Source organism: Oncorhynchus mykiss, chromosome 28 (genome assembly GCF_057628025.1).
Source record: "Oncorhynchus mykiss isolate SJ-2025 chromosome 28, ASM5762802v1, whole genome shotgun sequence".
Taxonomy (NCBI): domain Eukaryota; kingdom Metazoa; phylum Chordata; class Actinopteri; order Salmoniformes; family Salmonidae; genus Oncorhynchus; species Oncorhynchus mykiss.
This window is the reverse complement of record NC_143049.1, coordinates 7262843-7287480: the sequence shown is the minus strand read 5'-3', so window position 1 is coordinate 7287480 and position 24638 is coordinate 7262843. Positions and strand designations below refer to the sequence as shown.

The following is a 24638-nucleotide window of genomic DNA, read 5'->3' as shown; positions in this document are numbered from 1 at the left end:
GGAAGAAGAAAACAGACTACTTTCAAATGGAAGCCTCAAAAAGGCACTGCCCATGCTGTCAGATTCTAAAATGGCACAGATAGAAAGATGAGTCCTCTATGTTACCGTTGCATTTTGTTGGCAAAAGGTAGCCGCCACCTAGTGGTTAAAACCTCTCATTGCAGAATCAAGTCATAACAGTAGAAAACAAACAACTGTGGAAGTCTCCAGTACAGTAGGCCTATATGACAATGCTAACAATGAACAGATGAAATAGTCATGATTCAGCAGAATTATGAACGGTCTAACAATACAACACTTCTTCGGAGAGAGACAGGGACATCACTCCACTTCTATACCAGAAAGCACATGAACTGTTTAACTTGTATTGTTTTATTTATGTTGGAATGCTAATTGTAAAGTGATAAGAGGAGTTGCTTGGTAAGCATCAAAAGCTTCCTGGTTATGCAGTCAGGAAGTCGCCACCCACCCTTACTATTCTTTTTCCTATGGTTACACCACTAGCCCAGTTCAAGGATGGTGCAGTGCAATTATATTTTGCCTCAAAGCCACTTTTTTCTTCCTTCCTCGAGGCAGACACCACCTCAGTTCTCCATGAGGGAGCGTTGTAGAGCCTCCTGGATCATAGTGTGTTCGTCTGTGGAGTAGTCCTGGAGAGAAGGAAAAGCAAGGCATTAATAAAGAAGATTTTCTTTACAGGACGTCCCGAAAACAATAACTGAATTGTGACCACTGTGTCTTAAGGCCCACTTACCACAAAGGTGTCATAAGAGAAGGTGTGTCTAATCTTTAGGTGCTGGAAGAAGTCAGCGCTCCTGTAGTTGGGGTCCCCCCAAGGCATAGAGGCACAGATAGGACACACCTGCAAGACAACAGAATATACAGTGCCTTGCGAAAGTATTCGGCCCCCTTGAACTTTGCGACCTTTTGCCACATTTCAGGCTTCAAACATAAAGATATAAAACTGTATTTTTTTGTGAAGAATCAACAACAAGTGGGACACAATCATGAAGTGGAATGACATTTATTGGATATTTCAAACTTTAACAAATCAAAAACTGAAAAATTGGGCGTGCAAAATTATTCAGCCCCCTTAAGTTAATACTTTGTAGCGCCACCTTTTGCTGCGATTACAGCTGTAAGTCGCTTGGGGTATGTCTCTATCAGTTTTGCACATCGAGAGACTGAAATGTTTTCCCATTCCTCCTTGCAAAACAGCTCGAGCTCAGTGAGGTTGGATGGAGAGCATTTGTGAACAGCAGTTTTCAGTTCTTTCCACAGATTCTCGATTGGATTCAGGTCTGGACTTTGACTTGGCCATTCTAACACCTGGATATGTTTATTTTTGAACCATTCCATTGTAGATTTTGCTTTATGTTTTGGATCATTGTCTTGTTGGAAGACAAATCTCCGTCCCAGTCTCAGGTCTTTTGCAGACTCCATCAGGTTATTTTCCAGAATGGTCCTGTATTTGGCTCCATCCATCTCCCCATCAATTTTAACCATCTTCCCTGTCCCTGCTGAAGAAAAGCAGGCCCAAACCATGATGCTGCCACCACCATGTTTGACAGTGGGGATGGTGTGTTCAGCTGTGTTGCTTTTACGCCAAACATAACATTTTGCATTGTTGCCAAAAATATCAATTTTGGTTTCATCTGACCAGAGCACCTTCTTCCACATTTTTGGTGTGTCTCCCAGGTGGCTTGTGGCAAACTTTAAACAACACTTTTTATGGATATCTTTAAGAAATGGCTTTCTTCTTGCCACTCTTCCATAAAGGCCAGATTTGTGCAATATACAACTGATTTTTGTCCTATGAACAGAGTCTCCCACCTCAGCTGTAGATCTCTGCAGTTCATCCAGAGTGATCAAGGGCCTCTTGGCTGCATCTCTGATCAGTCTTCTCCTTGTATGAGCTGAAAGTTTAGAGGGACGGCCAGGTCTTGGTAGATTTGCAGTGGTCTGATACTCCTTCCATTTCAATATTATCGCTTGCACAATGCTCCTTGGGATGTTTAAAGCTTGGGAAATCTTTTTGTATCCAAATCCGGCTTTAAACTTCTTCACAACAGTATCTCGGACCTGCCTGGTGTGTTCCTTGTTCTTCATGATGCTCTCTGCGCTTTTAACGGACCTCTGAGATTATCACAGTGCAGGTGCATTTATACGGAGACTTGATTACACACAGGTGGATTGTATTTATCATCATTAGTCATTTAGGTCAACATTGGATCATTCAGAGATCCTCACTGAACTTCTGGAGAGAGTTTGCTGCACTGAAAGTAAAGGGGCTGAATAATTTTGCACGCCCAATTTTTCAGTTTTTGATTTGTTAAAAAAGTTAGAAATATCCAATAAATGTCTTTCCACTTCATGATTGTGTCCCACTTGTTGTTGATTCTTCACAAAAAAAATACAGTTTTATATCTTTATGTTTGAAGCCTGAAATGTGGCAAAAGGTCGCAAAGTTCAAGGGGGGCGAATACTTTCGCAAGGCACTAACTTCTCTGTTCATCTCTAGACACAGATGGGCCTTTAGCTTGCTTTCACATGTAACAAAGCAGTAAGACAAAACATCACAGTGTTAAAGCAGCAATAAACATGCACACTCACGCAGTCAAATGTCCGGCCAGATTGTTACTGGCCTTATCCCAATAGAAACCCTTTTGAATGCGTTCTCATGAAAGCTAAAGGTGCGTAGAGCTATGCCTGTTTTAGGAGAAACGCGCACATTCTGTAACATGATCCTCTCTACAGTGTTCTTAGACCCCTGAATAGCCACATACAGAAGGGGACGCTAGATTTGTTCTACATTACCACATTCTGTAACATGATCCTCTCTACAGTGTTCTTAGACCATGTTGGCTCCTTGCACGTCTCCCTCTATCCTGTCACCTAATTTTTTCTTGTCTGTGCTTTCAGCCATGGTACAGTAGCTAGCTAGTTTGAGTTGTACTGTTTTTAGCATTTACGATAGCTACTCAACCAGGCATTAGATTAGAGCAGGGGTCTCCAACCTCTTCTAACAAAAAATACATAAAAATTAAACGTTGCAAACTATTCATTATTTCTAGCTTTTAAATATCTTCTCTTATCCTGCTCTTACCATGCTACTCTTTCCTGGGTCCTTGGTGTACAAGATCAAATGAAATGTATTTATATAGCCCTTCGTACATCAGCTGATATCTCAAAGTGCTGTACAGAAACCCAGCTTAAAACCCCAAACAGCAAGCAATGCAGGTGTTGAAGCACGGTGGCTAGGAAAAACTCCCTCGAAAAGGCCAAAACCTAGGAAGAAACCTAGAGAGGAACCAGGCTATGAAGGGTGGCCAGTCCTCTTCTGGCTGTGCCGGGTGGAGATAATAACAGAACATGGCCAAGATGTTCAAATGTTCATAAATGACCAGCATGGTCAAATAATAGGTCTGGGACAGGTAGCACGCCCGGTGAACAGGTCAGGATTCCATAGCCGCAGGCAGAACAGTTGTACTGTTTCAAGAGATGTTTCTCTCAATATACCGTACCTTGTCAAATAATGGTAAATAAACAACTAAGGGGCCCCATGAAATTCTATTTAGTATTTTCCAGTTTTAGCGATGTTCCCGCTGTTAGGCCTACTGCTACAGCACGTCATGGCAGTTTGCAAAACAATGGCCACTCAATTGACAGGGGTAATAATCATGACGTCTTCAGGTAAGCCAACATAAATTCTGTAGATTGCACTGTATTATGGGTAAAATACTGGTATTAACTGTAATTGGAAGCCTCTTGTAAAAATTACTCTGTATAACACGTTCTTTACAGTAATAACTTAAGCATACTGTAGATTCAAATGATCAGTTTCAGGCTGACTATTTTAGTAAATATTTTCTTGAAGCAGCTGTGAAGTGGAATAATATTTTAAGCAACTGTTGGGTAGGCACCTGGACTTGTATACAAGTATCGTTATTGGTAGCCAATTGAATTACTGCAAGTTCTCTTAGCTAACCTAGCTAGCTAATGTTTGCTAGCTCAAGTTGACACAAGACATTCCAGTCTGCTCTGGTAAATATCTTGCTGTGCGACCTAGAAAAACCCAGAACATAAAAGATGGGTTTCCCTGTGCTGAAGCCGCTGAGAGACAGAATACACAGAGTGAAATGCCTTCTGGAACATGGGAACTTTCATGTGCTTTAATAAAAAACGTGTATTCCATCCGTAAATACAAATAAAATGGTTAAATTACGAGACTAGTTGGTTTAGACACGGAAAAAGCCCGGGAGATGAGTTTGGATTGGTTTGCCATGTAGCATACTTCTGTCAGTATGTGTTTATTTTCCTTTCGACCACATCGTTTTGAAAGATATCACAATAGCCATCGAGAACTACAAAAGTTGTTTCTTTTCTCAACATCATTGATGCCCTGAATTTAGCAGGCGCTATTGACAGATCAGTTGGAAAATAGTGATGTCTTTAGCTACCTGCAGATTAATACTAAAGCTATGACAATGTTTGTATTGGTAGTAGTAGGAGTTGGGATTATGCCGGTTCATTGTTTACCTACTTGAACAAAAGACTCCACTTTGCCAGATGATTACATGACCCCTCAAGTTAGCCAGGTGTGAATTCGGTAATCTATTGTATTTCATGAACATGTGTCAGATAAGCGTCATCTAATAATTATAAAATATTTTATTATCTGGACACTTTGTTTTTGATATCAACCATTTCGCCGTTCACACCTTCTGCATCCTGTGCATGTGACAAATACACATAGATGTTATTTCATATACTGTGTGTTTACCAGAACAACATAACCGGCACAAAGGTCAGATTAGGATATAGGCCAAGGACCAGATAGTGTATTTTTACCTGGAGTTCTTCCTTGTTGCAGGCTACTACTTACCACTTTTAGTTTTGAAATCTTTGGTTATTTACTAAAATACTCTGTTTAGCACATGACCTCACATGTGAATCCTTAAAGAGATGGGTGAGGCTAAGGCTTAAAAGGGTGTGAATGATACTGAATGGGTGTCGACAAAGAAGAGCTCTCCAGTAGGTGTACCAAAACATTCAAGGGCCATTTTCTCAAAAGTGAGTTTATCAAAAGTTTAGTGTTCAACGCAGAATTACTTTCCTGTTGTTCCCTCAACTGTAGTGTATGATATACCATTTTCTAGCTCGGAGTCTCTACTTTTATCCAATGTAAAAAACACAATTTCAAATGTTGCTACATAAGACCGAATCAAGGTGGTTGGTCACATTTGGTGGCAGAGAAAGAAAGGAAAATGTTGGGAGTCTGGTAAAATAATCAGTGGTATTGAGTAAGTTATAGCAATGTTTAATTAGTTATCTAGTGTTAGAAGGTGTATTTAGCCATCGTATTAAACATTTGTTCAACGGATAAATTGATTTAAGACTATATTGGATACAGTGCATTTGGAAAGTATTCAGACCCCTTGACTTTTTTCACATTTTGTTACATTACAGCCTTATTCTAAAATGGATTAAATTAATAGTTTATCAATCTACACACAATACCCCATCATGAAAAAGTGAAAACAGGTTATTTAAAAATAAACAAAACTTTGTTATTTACATAAGTATTCAGACCCTTTGCTATGAGACCCAAAACTGAGCTCAGGTGCATCCTGTTTCCATTGATCATTCTTTATGTTTTTACAACTTTGGACGCTATGAAAAACTGAGCAATCGGGGGTGAAGGGCCTTGGTCAGGAAGGTGAGTGACAGAGTGACTGAGTTCCTCTGTGGAGAAGGGAGAACCTTCCAGAAGGACAACCATGTCTGTGTAGCCGATGTGAAATGGCTAGCTAGTTAGCGATGGTGCGCACTGGTAGCGTTTCAATCGTTGACGTCACTCGCTCTGAGACCTTGAAGTAGTGGAGCGATGGGTAACGATGCTTTGAGGGTGACTGTTGATGTGTGCAGAGCGTCCCTGGTTCGCGCCCAGGTCGGGGCGATGGGACGGACGTAAAGTCTATACTGTTACATCAGCAGCACTCCAACAATCAGGCCTTTATGAGAGTGGCCAGACGGAAGCCACTCCTCAGTAAAATAAACAAGACAGCCTGCTTGGAGTTTACCAAAAGGTACCTAAAGGACTCTCAGACCATAAGAACAAAAATTATCTGGTATGACGAAACCAAGATTGAACTCTTTGGCCTGAATGCTAATCGTCACATCTGGAGGAAACCTTGGACCATCCCTAAGGTTAAGTATAGTGGTGGCAGCATCATGCTGTGGGGATGTTTTTCAGCGGTAGGGAGTGGACGACTAGTCAGGATTGAGTGAAAAATGAACGGAGCAAAGTACAGCGAGATCCTTGATGAAAACCCACTCCAGTGCGCGCAAAACCTCAGACTGGGGCAAAGGTTCACCTTCCAACAGGACAACGGTCCTAAGTACACAGCCAAGACAAGACTTCGGGACAAGTCTCAATGTCTTTGAGTGGCCAAACCAGAGCCCGGACTTGAACCTGATCGAACATCTCTGGACCTGACAGAACACCTCATCCAACCTGACAGAGCTTGAGAGGATCTGCAAAGAAGAATGGGAGAAACTCCCCAAATACAGGTGCCAAGCTTACAGCGTCATACCCAAGAAGACTCGAGGCTGTAATCGCTGCCAAAGGTGCTTCCAAAGTACTGAGTAAAGCGTCTGAATATTTGCGAAAATTTGATATTTCCGTTAATTATTTTTTTATGCATTTGCAAGGATTTTTTTTTTTTATCTATTTTTGCTTTGTCATTATGGGGTATTGATGAGGGGGGAAAAACAATTGAATCAACCACTGTATATGGCTGTACAGATTCCTGGTTTGAGTCAGCCCAAGATGATTAACCTGACGATGGGATGATAGTCCATGAATATATACAAATACTTGAACACTTCTCAGTCGGTCACGGGCCGGTACCAGTTGACACCTTTACAAGTTTATGTATTTTTATCAGCCAAAAACAGTCAATTACCAGCTAACGGGTCAATTACCGGCTAACGAAAACACCGTTACAGAACTAGACATTCTCATGCCCCCCAACCTCCACCACCTCACTCCGTGTTTCTTGGAAGCCGCCATCTATGACCATGACACTGTGGCAGGTTCAGAATGACGGATGAGCATAGTGGAGCAGCGCAATAGACTCTTTCACACTCTCTCACAGGGCCCTTAGTACCGGATTTTACAAGCCATCCCCATTTAAATTTCCCTTCTTACTTTCTCCCTCGCTCTTGACTTTCTGTCAAGCTCATGCTTATTTCTCCCCCTCTCTGCAACCACATCTCATGTTACACTCCTGGCTGAGGCAAGCCGTCATAGACATAGCATGCACTAACAGTAACACACCATCTTTGTCCTCACGTTTCAAACAATTAATGAAAAATGCTTGAGGGAAACTAATTGTCAGGTGAGTCATGTTTCACTGAAGACCCCTTACCACGTGGCGAGTGTCCCGGGCATGCTGGGAAGTGCAGTGCTCCACCAGGCCGTCCTGGTCCAGGTTCTGGTAGTTACAGTAGGGGCATGAGAAAGTGAAGCGGTTCGGCATAGGGCTGGGGAGACAGAGGAGAAGTGGAATGAGGACATGTCACTTGATATGTTTAGGTCTCTTTTGTATATATTATATAACCATGATCCATCTGGGTGTGTTATTTCCATGAAACCCAATCACAGCGTTTATGCAAAATTCAAAGCCACCAGTCAATAAATACGTTAGGATATTGAGAGCCATTACAAAGAACCTATAAAGATGGGTTGATCAACACATACGGAGAGGCAGATAATATTACACTATGACCATATATGGATAATTGCACAGCATATCAAAGCTGCTGTACCACCACCCTCCACTTCTCACCCAATAATGTTAGGCTGGGTCTGGGCAGTGGTCCTGACCCCCTCCTCAATATACTCCTGGTACTTGGAGCATGCTGCCGTGTGGCCTCTCATCTGGGACAGGCCCACCTGAAAGTCGAGAAAACACAAGGCATCAATGCTAATGCACTTTATTTAAAAACATAAACAGACTATTCCACATTTATAATAGAGCATTCACTCACTTATCTTAATTCCTTTGACTATTCACATTGTTTTACAAACTGACAGACTGCTGGACACACACACCTGTGCTCCACACCCCTTGCAGGCCGCCATTGAGGTGTGTATGAGGGCCTCTAGGTCAGTGGCTTTGGCCCAGTGGCCCAATGGTGCCCTACAAACGGCACACACTGGCTTCTGGGGCCGCAGGCACTCCTGCAGACAACTTTGACAAAACCTGGGTGGAGGGAGAAGGGAAAGGAGATCGAGATGTTGCAAGTCATTCATAGGCTAAAATGAAAGCAAACATATAGCCATCGTATTACAGAAGGAAAACGAAACTTAGACGTCTGGTATGACAAAACCAAACATTGACGCTGATTATTGAACCACTATGTTCCTCACTGACAATTGCTTCCTTTACTCTGTGAAATTAGAGGACGGTACGAGTAGAATTTGTTTTATTGATAAATTAACTTCCTGATACAAACGAAAGACCTGTCCGCTGAGGACATTGGGCGTTGTAGTTCTTTACATATCTACAGAATGCATTTCTAATATAATTTAACTACAAAGGCCACAATTCAATTGAAGCCCATTTCTTGATGTAAACAAAACTGAAAGTAAAGCATATATTTATGAACATGCAAATATATTACCAACATAACATTGAAAGCCAAAAGGAAACATTAAATGGCAAGTTAATTATGATTTCCTGTCAGTAGTTAGCTTGCCGGATCACATACATGTTCAATCCCTTAGCTAGCCAGCTCACAACACAGGTATCTTGCTGGTTGACGCCAGACAAGCTCGTTAGCTTGAACTTGGATGATGTCTAGCTAGCTACGTTCATAGACAAAATTAGATATTTGTGTAAAGATACTCACGTATGTCCACATTGTGTTGTGACAGGGCTATCAAAAATCTCGAGACAAACCGGACATACGAACTCTGTCCCGTCCCTGTCGCCCCCAGAAACATTTTTATTCTGCTGTGCGGAGCTAAAAGACCCTAGCATCGCCATTTCTTCTCTCCTCTGTCGGGTGGTGAAAAGGAGGAGCATCCCTAGCTTTTTTGCTGTTGAAGTTTGACAGATTTGGTCATCTTGAGCTGTGTTCAGCAGGGGTGTATTCACTGGAAACCAAAGAGAAGCAAACGGAACGGAACAGGGCGGGACCTTCCTGGATTTCTCCAATAGAAACTCTCTTTGTTGCAAAATCTTTTCGAAAATATTTTGCTACGGGTGTGTACAGTCCAATGGTAATGCCGGAGAAGACAGTGTTTGCAGGATATATTGGCAAGGGTGTTAGTCCAGAGAAGTCGAGTGCCGGCAAACTGTCAATATATACTCCAAACACCGGCTTCGAGGGCAATATAACTTTTATACAACGGGTTACCAATATATTTAAATAATGATTGACATATTTTCATTAACGTTATTTTTATTAATTTATTCATACTATTTCATCCTTCCACAAAATATAGTCCCGATCTAGGGTTGCTCCCCAAGCCAACTGGTTGCTTGTTCTATCGGTTCTGTATCTATGGACGCGACCCAGTCGTTCAGTCTTGTTGTTTTGTATCTATGGACGCGACCCAGTCGTTCAGTCTTGTTGTTCTGTATCTATGGTGCGTCCCAAATACGGCTAACTTACAGTCAAGTCAAAAAGAATAACAACAGTAGCTGCCTTTGTTTAAATTGTTTTCTTGTGACACTTATTTGGATAGAGCCATAACAATGAGATAATGAGGCGCAATTTTGCCTGGCATAGAAAATGTGCTCTCTAGCACAAAGGTCTCCTATAGTTCAGGAGAGCTAGCCGACAACACAGCTAACACAATCACTTCAAACATGGAAGCTGTAAAGACTGCAAACTAGCTGCACTTCATTTCGTTTTACCTTTTGTAAATTGACATGTCTTTGTATATATCCATAGAAATTATGCCATCTGATTCATGATTTCGACTGGCTGAGAAACGCTGCCTGTCTGTCTCCTACCCAACTTCTACACATTCATTACTACGGGACTGCTGGAGATCGAATTTGAAAATTTAAACAATGTAGCAAGTGTTGGAGAGACAGACAGCAAGGTTTATACAAATATCCACTGTTGAAAACTAAATGTTAGTCGAAAAGAAATGTTAAATAATGTCTAGATGCTTTTTATAGTGGAGATCAAGTTCCTGCCCTGCCTTTAAGGTCTTCGAAAGCCAAGTTAACAAACAAATCACCGACCATTTCGAATCCCACCGTACCTTCTCCGCTATGCAATCTGGTTTCCGAGCTGGTCATTGGTGCACCTCAGCCACACTCAAGGTCCTAAACTATACCATAACTGCCATCGATAAGAGACAATACTGTGCAGCCGTATTCATCGAACTGGCCAAGGCTTTCGACTCTGCCAATCACCACATTCTTATCGGCAGACTCAACAGCCTTGGTTTCTCAAATGACTGCCTCGCCTGATCCACCAACTACTTCTCTGATAGAGTTCAGTGTGTCAAATCGGAGGGCCTATTGTCCGGACCTCTGGCAGTCTCTATGGGGGTGCCACAGAGTTCAAATCTCGGGCCGACTCTCTTCTCTGTATACATCAATGATGTCGCTCTTGCTCCGGGTGATTCCCTGATCCACTTCTACGCAGACAACATCATTCTGTATACTTCTGGCTCTTATTTGGACACTGTGCTAACTAACCTCCAGACGAGCTTCAATGCCATACAACTCTCCTTCCTTGGCCTCCAACTGCTCTTAAATGCAAGTAAAACTAAATGCATGCTCTTCAACCGATCGCTGCCTGCACCTGCCAACCTGTCCAACATCACTACTCTGGACGGTTCTGACCTAGAATATGTGGACAACTACAAATACCTAGGTGTCTGTTTAGACTGTAAACTCTCCTTCCAGACCCACATTAAGCATCTCCAATCCAAAATTAAATCTAGAATTGGCTTCCTGTTTCGCAACAAAGCATCCTTCACTTATGCTGCCAAACTTACCCTCGTAAAACTGACTATCCTACCGATCCTCAACTTCGGCGATGTCATTTACAAAATGCTTCCAATACGCTACTCAGCCAACTGGATGCAGTCTATCACAGTGCCATCCGTTTTGTTTCCAAATCACCTTACACCACCCACCACTGTGACCTGCATGCTCTCGTCGGCTGGCCCTCGCTACATATTCGTCGCCAAACCCACTGGCTCTAGGTCATCTATAAGCCTATGCTAGGTAAAGCTCTGCCTTATCTCAGTTCACTGGTCACGATAACAACACCCACCCGTAGCACACGTTCCAGCAGGTACAGTGGGGCAAAAAAGTATTTAGTCAGCCACCAATTGTGCAAGTTCTCCTTCTTAAAAAGATGAGAGGCCTGTAATTTTCATCATAGGTACACTTCAACTATGACAGACAAAATGAGAAAAGAAAATCCAGAAAATCACATTGTAGGATTTTTAATGAATTTATTTGCAAGTTATGGTGGAAAATAAGTATTTGGTCAATAACAAAAGTTTATCTCAATACTTTGTTATGTACCCTTTGTTGGCAATGACAGAGGTCAAACGTTTTCTGTAAGTCTACTCAAGGTTTTCACACACTGTTGCTGGTATTTTGGCCCATTCCTCCATGCAGATCTCCTCTAGAGCAGTGATGTTTTGGGGCTGTTGCTGGGCAACATGGACTTTCAACTCCCTCCAAAGATGTTCTATGGGGTTGAGATCTGGAGACTGGCTAGACCACTCCAGGACCTTGAAATGCTTCTTAGTAAGCCACTCCTTCATTGCCCGGGCGGTGTGTTTGGGATCATTTTCATGCTGAAAGACCCAGCCACGTTTCATCTTCAATGCCCTTGCTGATGGAAGGAGGTTTTCACTCAAAATCTCACGATACATGGCCCCATTCATTATTTCCTTTACACGGATCAGTCTTCCTGGTCCATTTGCAGAAAAACAGCCCCAAAGCATAATGTTTCCACCCCATGCTTCACAGTAGATATGGTGTTCTTTGGATGCAACTCAGCATTCTTTGTACTCCAAACACGACGAGTTGAGTTTTTACCAAAAAGTTATATTTTGGTTTCATCTGACCATGACATTTTCCCAATCTTCTTCTGGATCATCCAAATGCTCTCTAGAAAACTTTAGATGGGCCTGGACATGTACTGGCTTAAGCAGGGGGACACGTCTGGCACTGCAGGATTTGAGTCCCTGGCGGCGTAGTGTGTTACTGATGGTAGGCTTTGTTTCCTAATAATTGCTCCCACATTTGATTTCTTCAAACCACGCTGCTTACCTATTGCAGATTCAGTCTTCCCAGCCTGGTGCAGGTCTACAATTTTGTTTCTGGTGTCCTTTGACAGCTCTTTGGTCTTGGCCATAGTGGAGTTTGGAGTGTGACTGTTTGAGGTTGTGGACAGGTGTCTTTTATACTGATAACAAGGTGCCATTAATACAGTTAACGAGTGGAGGAGGAGGAGCCTCTTAAAGAAGAAGTTACAGGTCTGTGAGAGCCAGAAATCTTGTTTGTTTGTAGGTGACCAAATACTTATTTTCCACCATCATTTGCAAATAAATTCATTAAAAATCCTATAATGTGTTTTTCTGGATTTTTTTCTCTAATTTTGTCTGTCATAGTTGAAGTGTACCTATGATGAACATTACAGGCCTCTCTCATTTGCACAATTGGTGGCTGACTAAGTACTTTTTTGCCCCACTGTATATCTCACTGATCATCCCCAAAGCCAACAACTCATTTGGCTGCATTTCCTTCAATTTTTCTGCTGCCAGTGACTGGAACGAATTGCAAAAATGTCTGAAGCAGGAGACTTATATTTCCCTCACCAACTTTAAACATCAGCTACCTGAGCAGCTAACCGATCACTGCAGCTGTACATAGTCCATATGTAAATAGCCCACCCACTGCTCTTTTGCACACCAGTATCTCTACTTGCACATCATCATCTGCTCATTTATCACTCTAGTGTTAATCTGCTAAATTGTAATTCTTTGCTACTATGGCCTAATTATGGCCTACCTCCTCATTCCTTTTGCACACACTGTACATAAACTTCCTTTTTTCTACTGTGTCATTGACTTGTTTATTGTTATTGGCTTGTTTGTTTACTCCATGTGTAACTCTGTGTTGTTGTCTGTGTCACACTGCATTGCTTTATCTTGGCCAGGTCACAGTTGCAAATGAGAACTTGTTCTCAACTAGCCTACCTGGTTAAATAAAGGTGAAATAAATGTTTTTTTAAAACACTGCTTTGCTTTACCTTGGCCAGGTCGCAGTTGTAAATGAGAACTTGTTCTCAACTGGCCTACCTGATTAAATAAAGGTTAAATATATATTTTTAAATGATCACGTTCCCGCACTGACTGACTGGGTGGAGGCTCATTGATTTAACGTTACGTTAGCCTACATGATACACCAGTAAAGTAGGGTTAGCCATATTGGCCATATACCCCCTCCCCGTGCCTTATTGCTTAATTAACTCTGGGGTGTGAAGACATATGCAGTCAATACATCCTCATTTTATATTTCATAATACATAATTTCGAAAGTGTTCTATCATTTGTCTTTCATGTTGAAAATGTGGAGTAGGTTATGTAGATGGGTAAGGGAAAAAATCTAATATAATCCCTTTTTAGAGTATTTAAAAAAAAATGTTATGTTTACCCCCTTTTTCTCCCCAATTTCGTGGTATCCAATTGTTAGTGGTTACTATCTTGTCTCATCGCTACAACCCCTGTACGGGCATGGGAGAGACGAAGGTCAAAAGCCATGCGTCCTCTGAAATACAACCCAAACAAGCCGCACTGCTTCTTAACACAGCGTGCATCCAACCCGGAAGCCAGCCGCACCAATACGTTGGCGGAAACACTGTGCACCTGGCGAACTGGTCAGTGTGCACTGCGCCCGGCCCGCCACAGGAGTCACTAGTGTGCGATGGGACAAGGATATCGCTACCGGCCAAACCCTCCCTACCCGGATGATACTAGGCCAATTGTGCGTCGCCCCGTGAACCTCCCGGTCGCGGCCGGCTGGGACAGAGTCTGTGCTCAAACCCAGAATCTATGGTGGCACAGCTAGCACTGCAATGCAGTGCCTTAGACCACTGCGCCACCCGGGAGGCTAGAGTAAATTTTAAGGATGCAAAATGTTAAGTTGTGTGTAGACTTTCAGCGACTGTAAAGCCATGAGACAGTTTGACCTGCTCCACTACCTCAGGGCCTGTTAGGTAACACACACACCTCATTGCAGCGTAATATCCACCTAACTTTGACCTGCTCCACTACCTCAGGGCCTGTTAGGTAACACACACACCTCATTGCAGCGTAATATCCACCTAACTTTGACCTGCTCCACTGCCTCAGGGCCTGTTAGGTAACACACACCTCATTGCAGCGTAATACCCACCTAACTTTGACCTGCTCCACTGCCTCAGGGCCTGTTAGGTAACACACACCTCATTGCAGCGTAATACCCACCTAACTTTGACCTGCTCCACTACCTCAGGGCCTGTTAGGTAACACACACACCTCATTGCAGCGTAATACCCACCTAACTTTGACCTGCTCCACTACCTCAGGGCCTGTTAGATAACTGGCACACACACCTCATTGCGACTAGGCAGATCAGTCTACTGTGGTTTTACTGTGTGTGTCCTCGTACTACCTCTTCTCCCCTTGAGAAACAACTAGATGAAGACGTAAGAAAAATGGAAAGTGTGTCTTTTCGAAACTGTTTTGCTATGGGTGTGTACTAATGAATTCACCCCTGGACACAACGCTGGCCATTCCTAAAGAAAATAATTTACTTGTACAATTTACTGTACTGCATTAAATTTCCCTAATAACCAAAAGTACTCGTTACATTTTGAACACTTAGCAGGACAGGAAAATTGGCCAATTCACGCACTTATTAAGAGAACATCCCTGGTCATCCCTACTGCCTCTGATATCGCGGACTCAGTAAACACGAATGCTTCATTTGTAAAGTGTAGGAGTGTGCCCCTGTTTATCCTTACAAGTTTAAAACAAGAAAATGGTGCCGTCTGGTTTGCTTAATATAAGGAATTTTAAATGATTTATACTTTTACTTTTGAAACTTAAGTATATTTTAGCAATTACATTTACTTTTGATACTTAAGTATATTTTAAACCAAATGCTTTTAGACTTTTACTCAAATAGTATTTTACTGAGTGACTTTCACTTTTAGTTGAGTCAATTTCTATTAAGGTAACTTTACTTTTACTCAAGAATGACAATTCGGTACTTTTTCCACCACTGTAAAAAGGTTGATCATGAAAATGTGCATTGCATATACAGTGGGGAAAAAAGTATTTAGTCAGCCACCAATTGTGCTAGTTCTCCCACTTAAAAAGATGAGAGAGGCCTGTAATTTTCGTCATAGGTACACTTCAACTATGACAGACAAAATGAGGAAAACAAATCCAGAAAAACACATTGTAGGATTTTGAATTAATTTATTTGAAAATTATGGTGGAAAATAAGTATTTGGTCACCTGCAAACAAACAAGATTTCTGGCTCTCACAGACCTGTAACTTCTTCTTTTAGAGGCTCCTCTGTCCTCCACTCATTACCTGTATTAATGGCACCTGTTTGAACTTGTTATCAGTATAAAAGACACCTGTCCACAACCTCAGACAGTCACACTCCAAACTCCACTATGGCCAAGACCAAAGAGCTGTCAAAGGACACCAGAAACAAAATTGTAGACCTGCACCAGGCTGGGAAGACTGAATCTGCAATAGGTAAGCAGCTTGGTTTGAAGAAATCAACTGTGGGAGCAATTATTAGGAAATGGAAGACATACAAGACCACTGATAATCTCCCTCGATCTGGGGCTCCACGCAAGATCTCACCCCGTGGGGTCAAAATGATCACAAGTGATCACGGTGAGCAAAAATCCCAGAACCACACGGGGGGACCTAGTGAATGACCTGCAGAGAGCTGGGACCAAAGTAACAAAGCCTACCATCAGTAACACACTACGCCACCAGGGACTCAAATCCTGCAGTGCCAGACGTGTCAACCTGCTTAAGCCAGTACATGTCCAGGCCCGTCTGAAGTTTGCTAGAGAGCATTTGGATGATCCAGAAGAAGATTGGGAGAATGTCATATGGTCAGATGAAACCAAAATATAACTTTTTGGTAAAAACTCAACTCGTCGTGTTTGGAGGACAAAGAATGCTGAGTTGAATCCAAAGAACACCGTACCCACAGTGAAGCATGGGGGTGGAAACATCATGCTTTGGGGCTGTTTTTCTGCAAAGGGACCAGGACGACTGATCGGTGTAAAGGAAAGTATGAATGTGGCTATGTATCGTGAGATTTTGAGTGAAAACCTCCTTCCATCAGCAAGGGCATTGAAGATGAAACGTGGCTGGGTCTTTCAGCATGACAATGATCCCAAAGACACCGCCCGGGCAATGAAGGAGTGGCTTACTAAGAAGCATTTCAAGGTCCTGGAGTGGTCTAGCCAGTCTCCAGATCTCAACCTCATAGAAAATCTTTGGAGGGAGTTGAAATTCCGTATTGCCCAGCAACAGCCCCAAAACATCATTGCTCTAGAGGAGATCTGCATGGAGGAATGGGCCAAAATACCAGCAACAGTGTGTGAAAACCTTGTGAAGACTAACAGAAAACGTTTGACCTCTGTCATTGCCAACAAAGGGTATATAACAAAGCATTGAGATAAACTTTTGTTGTTGACCAAATACTTATTTTCCACCATAATTTGCAAATAAATTCATAAAAAATCCTACAATGATATTTTCTGGATTTTTATCCAGCATTTTGTCTGTCATAGTTGAAGTGTACCTATGATGAAAATTACAGGCCTCTCTCATCTTTTTAAGTGGGAGAACTTGCACAATTGGTGGCTGACTAAATACTTTTTTGCCCCACTGTTTTAATCTATTGTAGCCATTCAATGTATTTACATGGAAAGAGGAAGCTACATACATTTAAACCTAGCTTCACTGGTAGCTCACTAGTGGCCCCTCACCAAAAAGTAATGACAAATGCATGATGTTGGAACGGATGCAATGACAGTATCCTCACACAACATGGATACAGAAAGCACATAACATAGGTATGTGCAAAACATAGAGGGATATCTTCAAACCACCAATGTAGTACCCTGACACAAGGCTGAGTATAGCCCATGAAGATCTCCCCCACGGCATCTCTCTCACTCACAGCACTCCATCCACCTCCTTCTTGGTCAAATAGCCCTTAGAATGCCAATAGTGTTCAAAGCTGTCATCAAGGCAAAGGGTGGCTACTTTGAAGAATATAAAATCTTAAACACTTTTTTGGTTACTACATGATTCTATATGTGTTATTTCATAGTTTTAATGTCTTCACTATTATTCTACAATGTAGAAAATAGTAAAAATGAAACCCTTGAATGAGTAGGCGTGTATATAATTTTTTCATTACCCAACACTCATTAAAACCCACCACCTTATTCTACTACTTTAACCCTATCTGATCCTACCCAACTCCCACGACCTGAGAGGACGGGACACTACTGTTAACTGCAATTTTCTGAATTATCTTATGACCAGAACAAAACTACGTATTTCACTTAACTAAAGATTGAACTAAATGGTGTTTCTTTAAAAATAGGGACCTGGTTGACATGGATTGGTTCCTCACCTTATTCTCCTTGTATCCATGGTTGTTAGTAATTTACCAGGTAGCAAGAATCAAAACATATACAAGGACTGAAGCGTCCTTACTCAACTAGAGGTTGAAACAACAGTTTTTTCTTTGAAAGGATGTCCTATCTGACATAAAAATGCATTAAGGGGAAAGGATCCAAAGAGACAGAGGCTGATTAACTTTCTGCACATCTCTTTATTTACCATGCTGGCTGCCGTGGTTAACACAAACACAGGACATTCAATTCTACTTGAATTCAAGTAGAAATAAGTATGCCTACAGTATCTCAGGGAGGTTAAACAGGTGTGTGTGTGTGTCTTAGTCAGATTATCCCGTGTCCACAGCAACACTAATAAAATACAGAACCATGGCGGACCCACTGTAAAAAAAAGTATTTTTTCTGTTATTGCTTGTTACAACAGACTCAAACCCATCCTCTGCCTCCTTCAGTCTTTTCAACCTCCTCTCTCTTTCCCTCCAATCCTCCTCCTTCTGAAAAGGTTCAACTTTTCCCAGCCTAAATGATTTCTTAGCCTCCTCGAGAGACAGCCCTGTACTCCCTCCTCTTTAAAGTGAAGCCTCACCCACAGCAATCAACCCGTCTTTATTCCGGGCGAGTGGCCGTTCTACCTTCGTCTCCAGGCGCGTTCCTGAGCAGGGCCAAGCCCCTCTCCGGAGAGTGCCCGTGCGCCAGCTGATCCGGATGAACTGTCACAACCGGGAGCCTGCGCACTGAGGCCACGGGGATTTCCAGCAGTACAGCGGAAAAGGTAAGGTGCTGAATGTCCGTGGCGTCTCTCTCTCTCTGATGAAACGGGTTTTACAACAGCAGAACATTAAACATGCATAGCTCGCCTTTGACGCGTCTGTCTGGATATGTGTGAAGGGCCCAGAGATGTCCGTTTTCTGTGCGGCTGGGGACCATCAAACAGTTCCTAGCTAACGGTAGTTAGCTCCTGTGGCTAACGCCCATTAGCACCACAGCTTGCCAGCTCTGGCTTGTACATGACACTTCCACTGCGTACCCAGCTGATCATTGTTAACGTTGCAAGGCGTTATTGTTCAATTCGATGTATAATAACGTTTTAGTCGTGGTTAACTGGTGGGAACAACGCAGGCTAACATAGTCGGCAAGCTAACCCAGGTGGGTGTGTGTTTTCAGATGCTAACTAGTTCGCTAGCTTGCTACGCGGAGTACTAGAAGTTCGTCCCTTGCGCAGCTGGTCCTTTGCCTTCAATTTCGGTCACCAAATAGCTTAGCCAGGTCAAACACATTTTCACTAATATTAAATCATAGCACGTTTTTGGGTTCATTCAGTGGTTTCATGTAAAATAATTATCTTTTGAAGTACCATTTTTATATTCCTAGAACACAAGTTGAAAATGATACTGTTTCTGCTTCCTGTTTGTTTTTAATATAATTTATAGCAGTGAGTGTCGAAACAACGGGTTTAAATGTCCCAATTCACAATCATTATTCTGAAATATGTTGTGATATGTTGAAGACCAATGCATAAAAAAATACTCTATAAACACCTGTCACACTTGTGTTCAGATGACTTGTATTTTGCCAAATTAGTACCTTTTAAACTGCTCATGCAGTTTAACATTTACCAAGCAGGACTCCAGACTGAAATTGAGTAGGTTGTTCTACTATAATCAATTGCACACGCAGATTATTCACTCATGTCAAGAATGTATGGAAATCAATGGAACTGGGATAATTGGCTGCTGCTATGTGCTATTTGCACTCTTCAAAACAAAACAAAAAAACACAACACACTTGGGTATACTACCTGTCGATAGATTAGAACATTTATCAACTCATCTCCTTGTGGGACAATGTTTACGGTAGATGGCCAATACTAAACAAGGCAGTAGCAGTGATTTGCTGATTCCCCTTTCAATTCAAATATAGCCATCTCTTAGTTATGCCTTTCTATTTTGAAATTGTTGCATGTTGATCATTTTATTTACAGCGATCTGGATGAAAGGAATTGCAGAATTAGCAAGTGCCGGGATGATACAAGTATTGTGAAAGTAGTTAGTATCGTGGGAAGGAAACACAAAACATATTTAATTTATTTAGGAAAACAGCCCAAATGTTGGAAACTAACATCATTATGTTGTCATCCAGAGTCACATGTATTTATTTTCCAAGCTATAGCGCACAACATTTTACATACAGCAGGCTTTTTTACAGGACAAAGAGTTTGGTCTGCTTTGTTTTCATTTTTGGCCTGGATTTTTTTGGGATGGGGGAAAAACTCTGGACTTCATTGCCCTAGAATTTGCCAGCATATTTGCAGCCTTATAGTTAGCCAAACCTTACACTGACGCAAACACTCATTTGAATGTCAAAAGGATATTGCTGTGAAATGCAGATTTGAGATTAAATTACATTTTAGGTCAGACTGCATGGTAAAACATTGTCAATTATATTTCTCTATTTTGAAATGAATACAATTATGCAGGTAATATAGGTAACTTCAGAGCTTGCTATATTCATGAATCAGCATTCCATGTAGCCATCTGCATTTTGAGCTGTTACTTTTTCTGTTGATCATTCATGCAAAGTGGATGCGAGTGCAGTTTTTGGCTAAATGGTTAGCTAGCTATTTAGTGCACTGTGGGGCAAAACATCCATCCATCCATGCTACACACTGCACATTTAGAGTCAGAAACAGAGGGGGTGTGTCACTCACTAGGATACATATTCACTTCCCCTCAATTGTGCACACACACACTGAGATTGATGTTCTCTACCCCCTTTGTTTCAATGGGCCATTTAGCATGTTTGGAACATATTTTGCTGCTTCTGTGTCACCTGATGTCAGCATTGCATGAATGCAGAGAAAGAAGGGAAGTGTCCCAAGCTCAATACGTCATCTTTATTGGCACAGTGAAGTGTGTGTGGTGTGCGCATATGTGTGTTCAATATCCTACCGCATATCCCTCTTTTGTCGTTGCAGCTTGGAGTTTAAAAAAATGCACAGCATCATGATCGTGACCTTCTCTGCCTGGTGACCTTGAATTCACTACTTTTGACAGGGCAGAGGCTAGAGCTCCGGGTGCAACTCAGGACCACCAAACTGTGAACCACTCTGACCTTATTTTATTTCCCACATTTTCCCTGGAGAGCCCACATAGACAGCTAATGAAATAACCAGATGCCCCAAAGCAGAGGGTGGTCTTACAGGCAAAAGCCTAACCACCCCAATTACCCTAAACCAGGAAGCAGTTAAGTTCAATACTACTACTGATCCCCTTTTGTCTTTAGAATGGTGACGGCTTCCTGATTGAGGCCAGAGGCGTGTTCTTGTCCATTTCTCAAAATCCTCAGCAGAGTCTATTTGTGTGCATGTCCTGAGATGGCGGCAGAGAGGGGCTGCTGAGTGTCGTCCCGGTCCTTGGCATGAGAGAGGGAGTGAGAGAGGAGTGTCACGGCTGAGCAGTTCACTGCTGCGCCGCCAATGGATGCTAAACTGCAAGAGGACCTGTTCCGGAGGTACGTGGCATGCCTGGAGAGGCGGCTGGAGGATGGAGGGGGGAATGCAGGCCCTGGGAGAGGCACATCACAGAGGGGCAGCGAGGCCCTACTCTCCACGGCCACGGCCCTGCTGGGGGCCTACCAGCCAGACCCGGGCCAGAGGTTCCGCATGGTGCGCTTCTATGAGGTGGTGGAGAATGCCATGCGCTGCCTGAGAGGCTGCAGTCTGCGTGGCCTGGAGAGAGCCTTCCTCACCCTGGAGACGGTCTGCACCAACCTGCTGCTCTTCCCCTGGAAGAAAGAGTTCCGCTGCATCAAGGTACCATCATCTAAAGCTTCTGGAATGGACTTGTTTCTCTCATCTGACTGTTCTGATGGCAGGATTGTTGTCCTATATGGTCTCTGAGGTTAAACATTGTATTGCATTTCAATGAATTTGCTGGAACAGTCCTTAATAATTGTGTCCTCCTTTGTGTCTCCCCCTTCTAGACTTTCACTGGCCCGTATGTCTACCACCTTCAGGCTGTCTTGTGCGACGCCGATCTACGTTCCCTCCTGCGTTCCATGGGCTACTCCCATGACCACGAGCTCCAGTTCCATGTCCGGGACCACCCTGGTGGCCCGGCCCACCTCCGGCAGCTAGCCTTTGAGCTCTTCCTGGCCCAGGCAGAGTGTCGTCTCCTTGGGGAGGTGGTGGCTCTGGCCCGGGGCTCAGCCTCTGAGCTGGAGGCCCTGGAGCAACGGAGGGGCTGCCGGGACGACGCAGCCGGCTGTGCCGAGGTCCTTCGGCGGCGGGACAGCCTCGGGGCTGACATGGCCCGGCTCTCTGTGCGACCAGTGGACATAGGCCACCCTCACCATCTGAGGAGAGGGGGAAGGCCGTCCAAGTCAGTGGATGTGACGGATGGAGCTGGGCATTGGCACGCAGCCAGTAAGCCTGTCCTGAAAGCCTCTCTGAGCCTTAGGAAGGAACCTCTGTTTGTGGATGCAGAGGAGGACATTAAGGATGAGATCATCAGGCCCAGCACCTCCATATCCATGTTTTCTGTGGCTGCCCCGCCTTCTTACAGCCCCTTGGCTGACTTCTTCCCTATCCAATCACCGCCCTCGGTTGATGCCTACTCCTCCTACCACCTCTCCTCATTGGATGAGATTGATCTGTACACAGAGAGGGGTGGGCCTGGGGTTGGAGGTAGACAGACGCCTTCCAGACCTTCATCCAGGGAACCCTGGGATGCCAGGGATGGCTGGGCGTTCAAAGCCCATGGCGGACTCTCTTCTCTGGGGGTAAAGTGTCAGGGTTGTGGCCTGGGCTGCTCCAACCTGGCCTCCTGCCCTAGGTGTGACATGATCCTGTGCCCGGCCTGTCGCGACATCGACCCCTCCCCCTGTTGTGGCCTGCAGGAGTACCCAACCCCCAAATCACCCCGCCCCATGGATGGCTACCTCCCCGTCAAGGAGAAGCTGTCAGTATACTCCAACACCCACTCTCCCCACCCCCACATGCACCCTCATCCCCTCACCCTCACCCAACAGCACACCCACCCCCACCCCCAGATGGTAGAGAAACCCCTTATGGCCACCAAGCTGTTTTCCAGCAAGTCGGTAGCCAATGCTGACCGAGCAAGTCTGGGGGGGTCGCGGTGCGGGTTCTGTAACAAGCCGGGCGCGTCTCACACCTGTGTGAACTGCTCCAAGGTATCGTGTGACTCGTGCATGAGCCTGTACGGCAAAGACTTGTGCACACGTAAAAACCCCCAGCACAGCTTTGTCCCCAACCATCAGCTCAACTTTAAGTCTGGAACCATATCACACCTGGTCTACCGATGAGCAGGGAGTGAACTCTCTCACTTTCCTCTCACCCTTCCCTTGTACCCTTGCACTCTCCCCTGCCCTTTCTTTCCTCCCCTCCCTCATATCGTCTCTATCAGATGTATGCCTCTGGAATACATACATTACACATGTTCATAGGGAGTCCTCTCTCTCTGCCTTGTAAAAGATCATGCTTTTTTTAATTGGTTCCTCTTCTTCCTTACTGCTCCACCCCCTCTAGCTTAGTCATGTGACGTCGTAGGGCTTCCCAATCCCTTAAATCTATTCCTCCTTCAAACGAAACGCGCCAGACGGCTCGAAGGAAAGCCGCCCAAACAAAACACAAAAGCTGACATAACTTGTCAGCCGAGGAGACTCCGTTAGATGTGTCGTACAGAAGACTTCTGAAACTGGATTGTGTGCACTGATGAACTTTTTAACCTTGAAAACCAATAGGAAAGAACACTGAACTTACACTGGAATTAAATAGTATATATTTTCAATGGTTCATTCCGTAGATCAATGTGAGACTGTTAGTTGGGTGGTGAAAGAGGCTGGAGTGAACATTTGGTGTGGGGGTTGATGCTTTAAAGGGATATTTTGAGACCGACTATTATGGCAACTGACCACTATTTAAAGAACAATCACTTGTACATTTACCCTTAAATATTTAAAGTGTATGGCTGAGGTTTACATGCTGCTGTGGAAATTGGAGATGTTTTGTTGTATCAGTTTATCATATCACTTACATATTCACAACACACCTAAATTCTCAATCTCAGTGCTATCATGCTGATATGTCACCCAGCTTCTTGGAGGTGGCTGTTGTTTTGAGTAATCCAATAAACTGGAGGACCCTAAGAAATTAAGTCTAAAGCCAGTCACAGTCCCGAAAATATATATGAACTTCACTCTTTGCTACACTGGCATTTAGACACTACAGGGAGAAGTTTCTGTTCTGTGACAGGGAGAAGTTTCGGTTCTGACAGCTTACCCAGATGGTAATTTTCCCAACTGATCTTCAGTTAGTGTTTTACAACCTGTTCCTTCTCCTATTTACAGTGGGGTTTGAAATTATTGACACCCTTGATAAAGATAAGCAAAATAAATCAAATACTGAGCTATATTGTATGCTGAAAAGAATGTGCTAAGAATACCTATTTTCATGTTAATTAACTAATGTAAACACTTGGCGTTTACTGAATGACATTGGCATTTGGATTGTAGCTGCTGCTTTGGTCAGAGGTGAAAATAAATATCTTTGGCCACGCACACCAGTGGTGGGTTTGGCGCTGAAATGAGAATGCAGAAAATAACCCCATTCCTACTGTAAAATATGGTGGTGGATCTTTGTTTATGGGGCTATTTTGCTTCCACTGGTCCTGGGGCCCTTAAGGTGGGGGCAGCAGGTAGCCTAGTGGTTAGAGCATTGGACTAGTAGCCGGAAGCATTTCGCTACACTCGCATTAACATCTGCTAACCATGTGTATATGACCAATAAAATTTGATTCGGAAGGTTACAAGATTGAATCCCCGAGCTGACAAGGTAAAAAGCTGTCGCTCTTCCCCTGAACAAGGCAGTTAACCCACTGTTCTTAGGCCGTCA

At 43.4% G+C, this 24638-nt stretch overlaps 2 protein-coding genes across 3 annotated transcripts; one reads left to right on the top strand and one right to left on the bottom strand.

Annotated features, from left to right (window-relative positions):
- Nucleotides 1-493: 493 nt before the first annotated feature.
- zfp313 (zinc finger protein 313) lies at nt 494-9076 on the bottom strand. The gene is made up of 6 exons (NM_001124518.1): nt 8920-9076; nt 8120-8270; nt 7854-7960; nt 7434-7548; nt 755-862; nt 494-650 (listed from the first exon to the last, which is right to left on the bottom strand). The coding sequence occupies exons 1-6, from the start codon at nt 9054-9056 to the stop codon at nt 585-587; spliced, it is 684 nt and encodes a 227-aa protein (NP_001117990.1). The 5' UTR covers nt 9057-9076; the 3' UTR covers nt 494-584.
- A 9074-nt stretch (nt 9077-18150) lies between these two features.
- Nucleotides 18151-24304, top strand: LOC110508398 (spermatogenesis-associated protein 2). 2 transcript variants are annotated; one of them, XM_021588906.3, is made up of 3 exons: nt 18151-18500; nt 20703-21539; nt 21710-24304. In XM_021588906.3, exons 2-3 carry the CDS (start codon nt 21204-21206, stop codon nt 23048-23050), a joined length of 1677 nt encoding a protein of 558 aa, XP_021444581.3. In that variant the 5' UTR covers nt 18151-18500; nt 20703-21203; the 3' UTR covers nt 23051-24304. The 2 variants fall into 2 exon arrangements, with proteins under 2 accessions (XP_021444581.3, XP_021444582.3); XM_021588907.3 differs by having other exon boundaries at nt 18483-18874.
- Nucleotides 24305-24638: the final 334 nt, after the last annotated feature.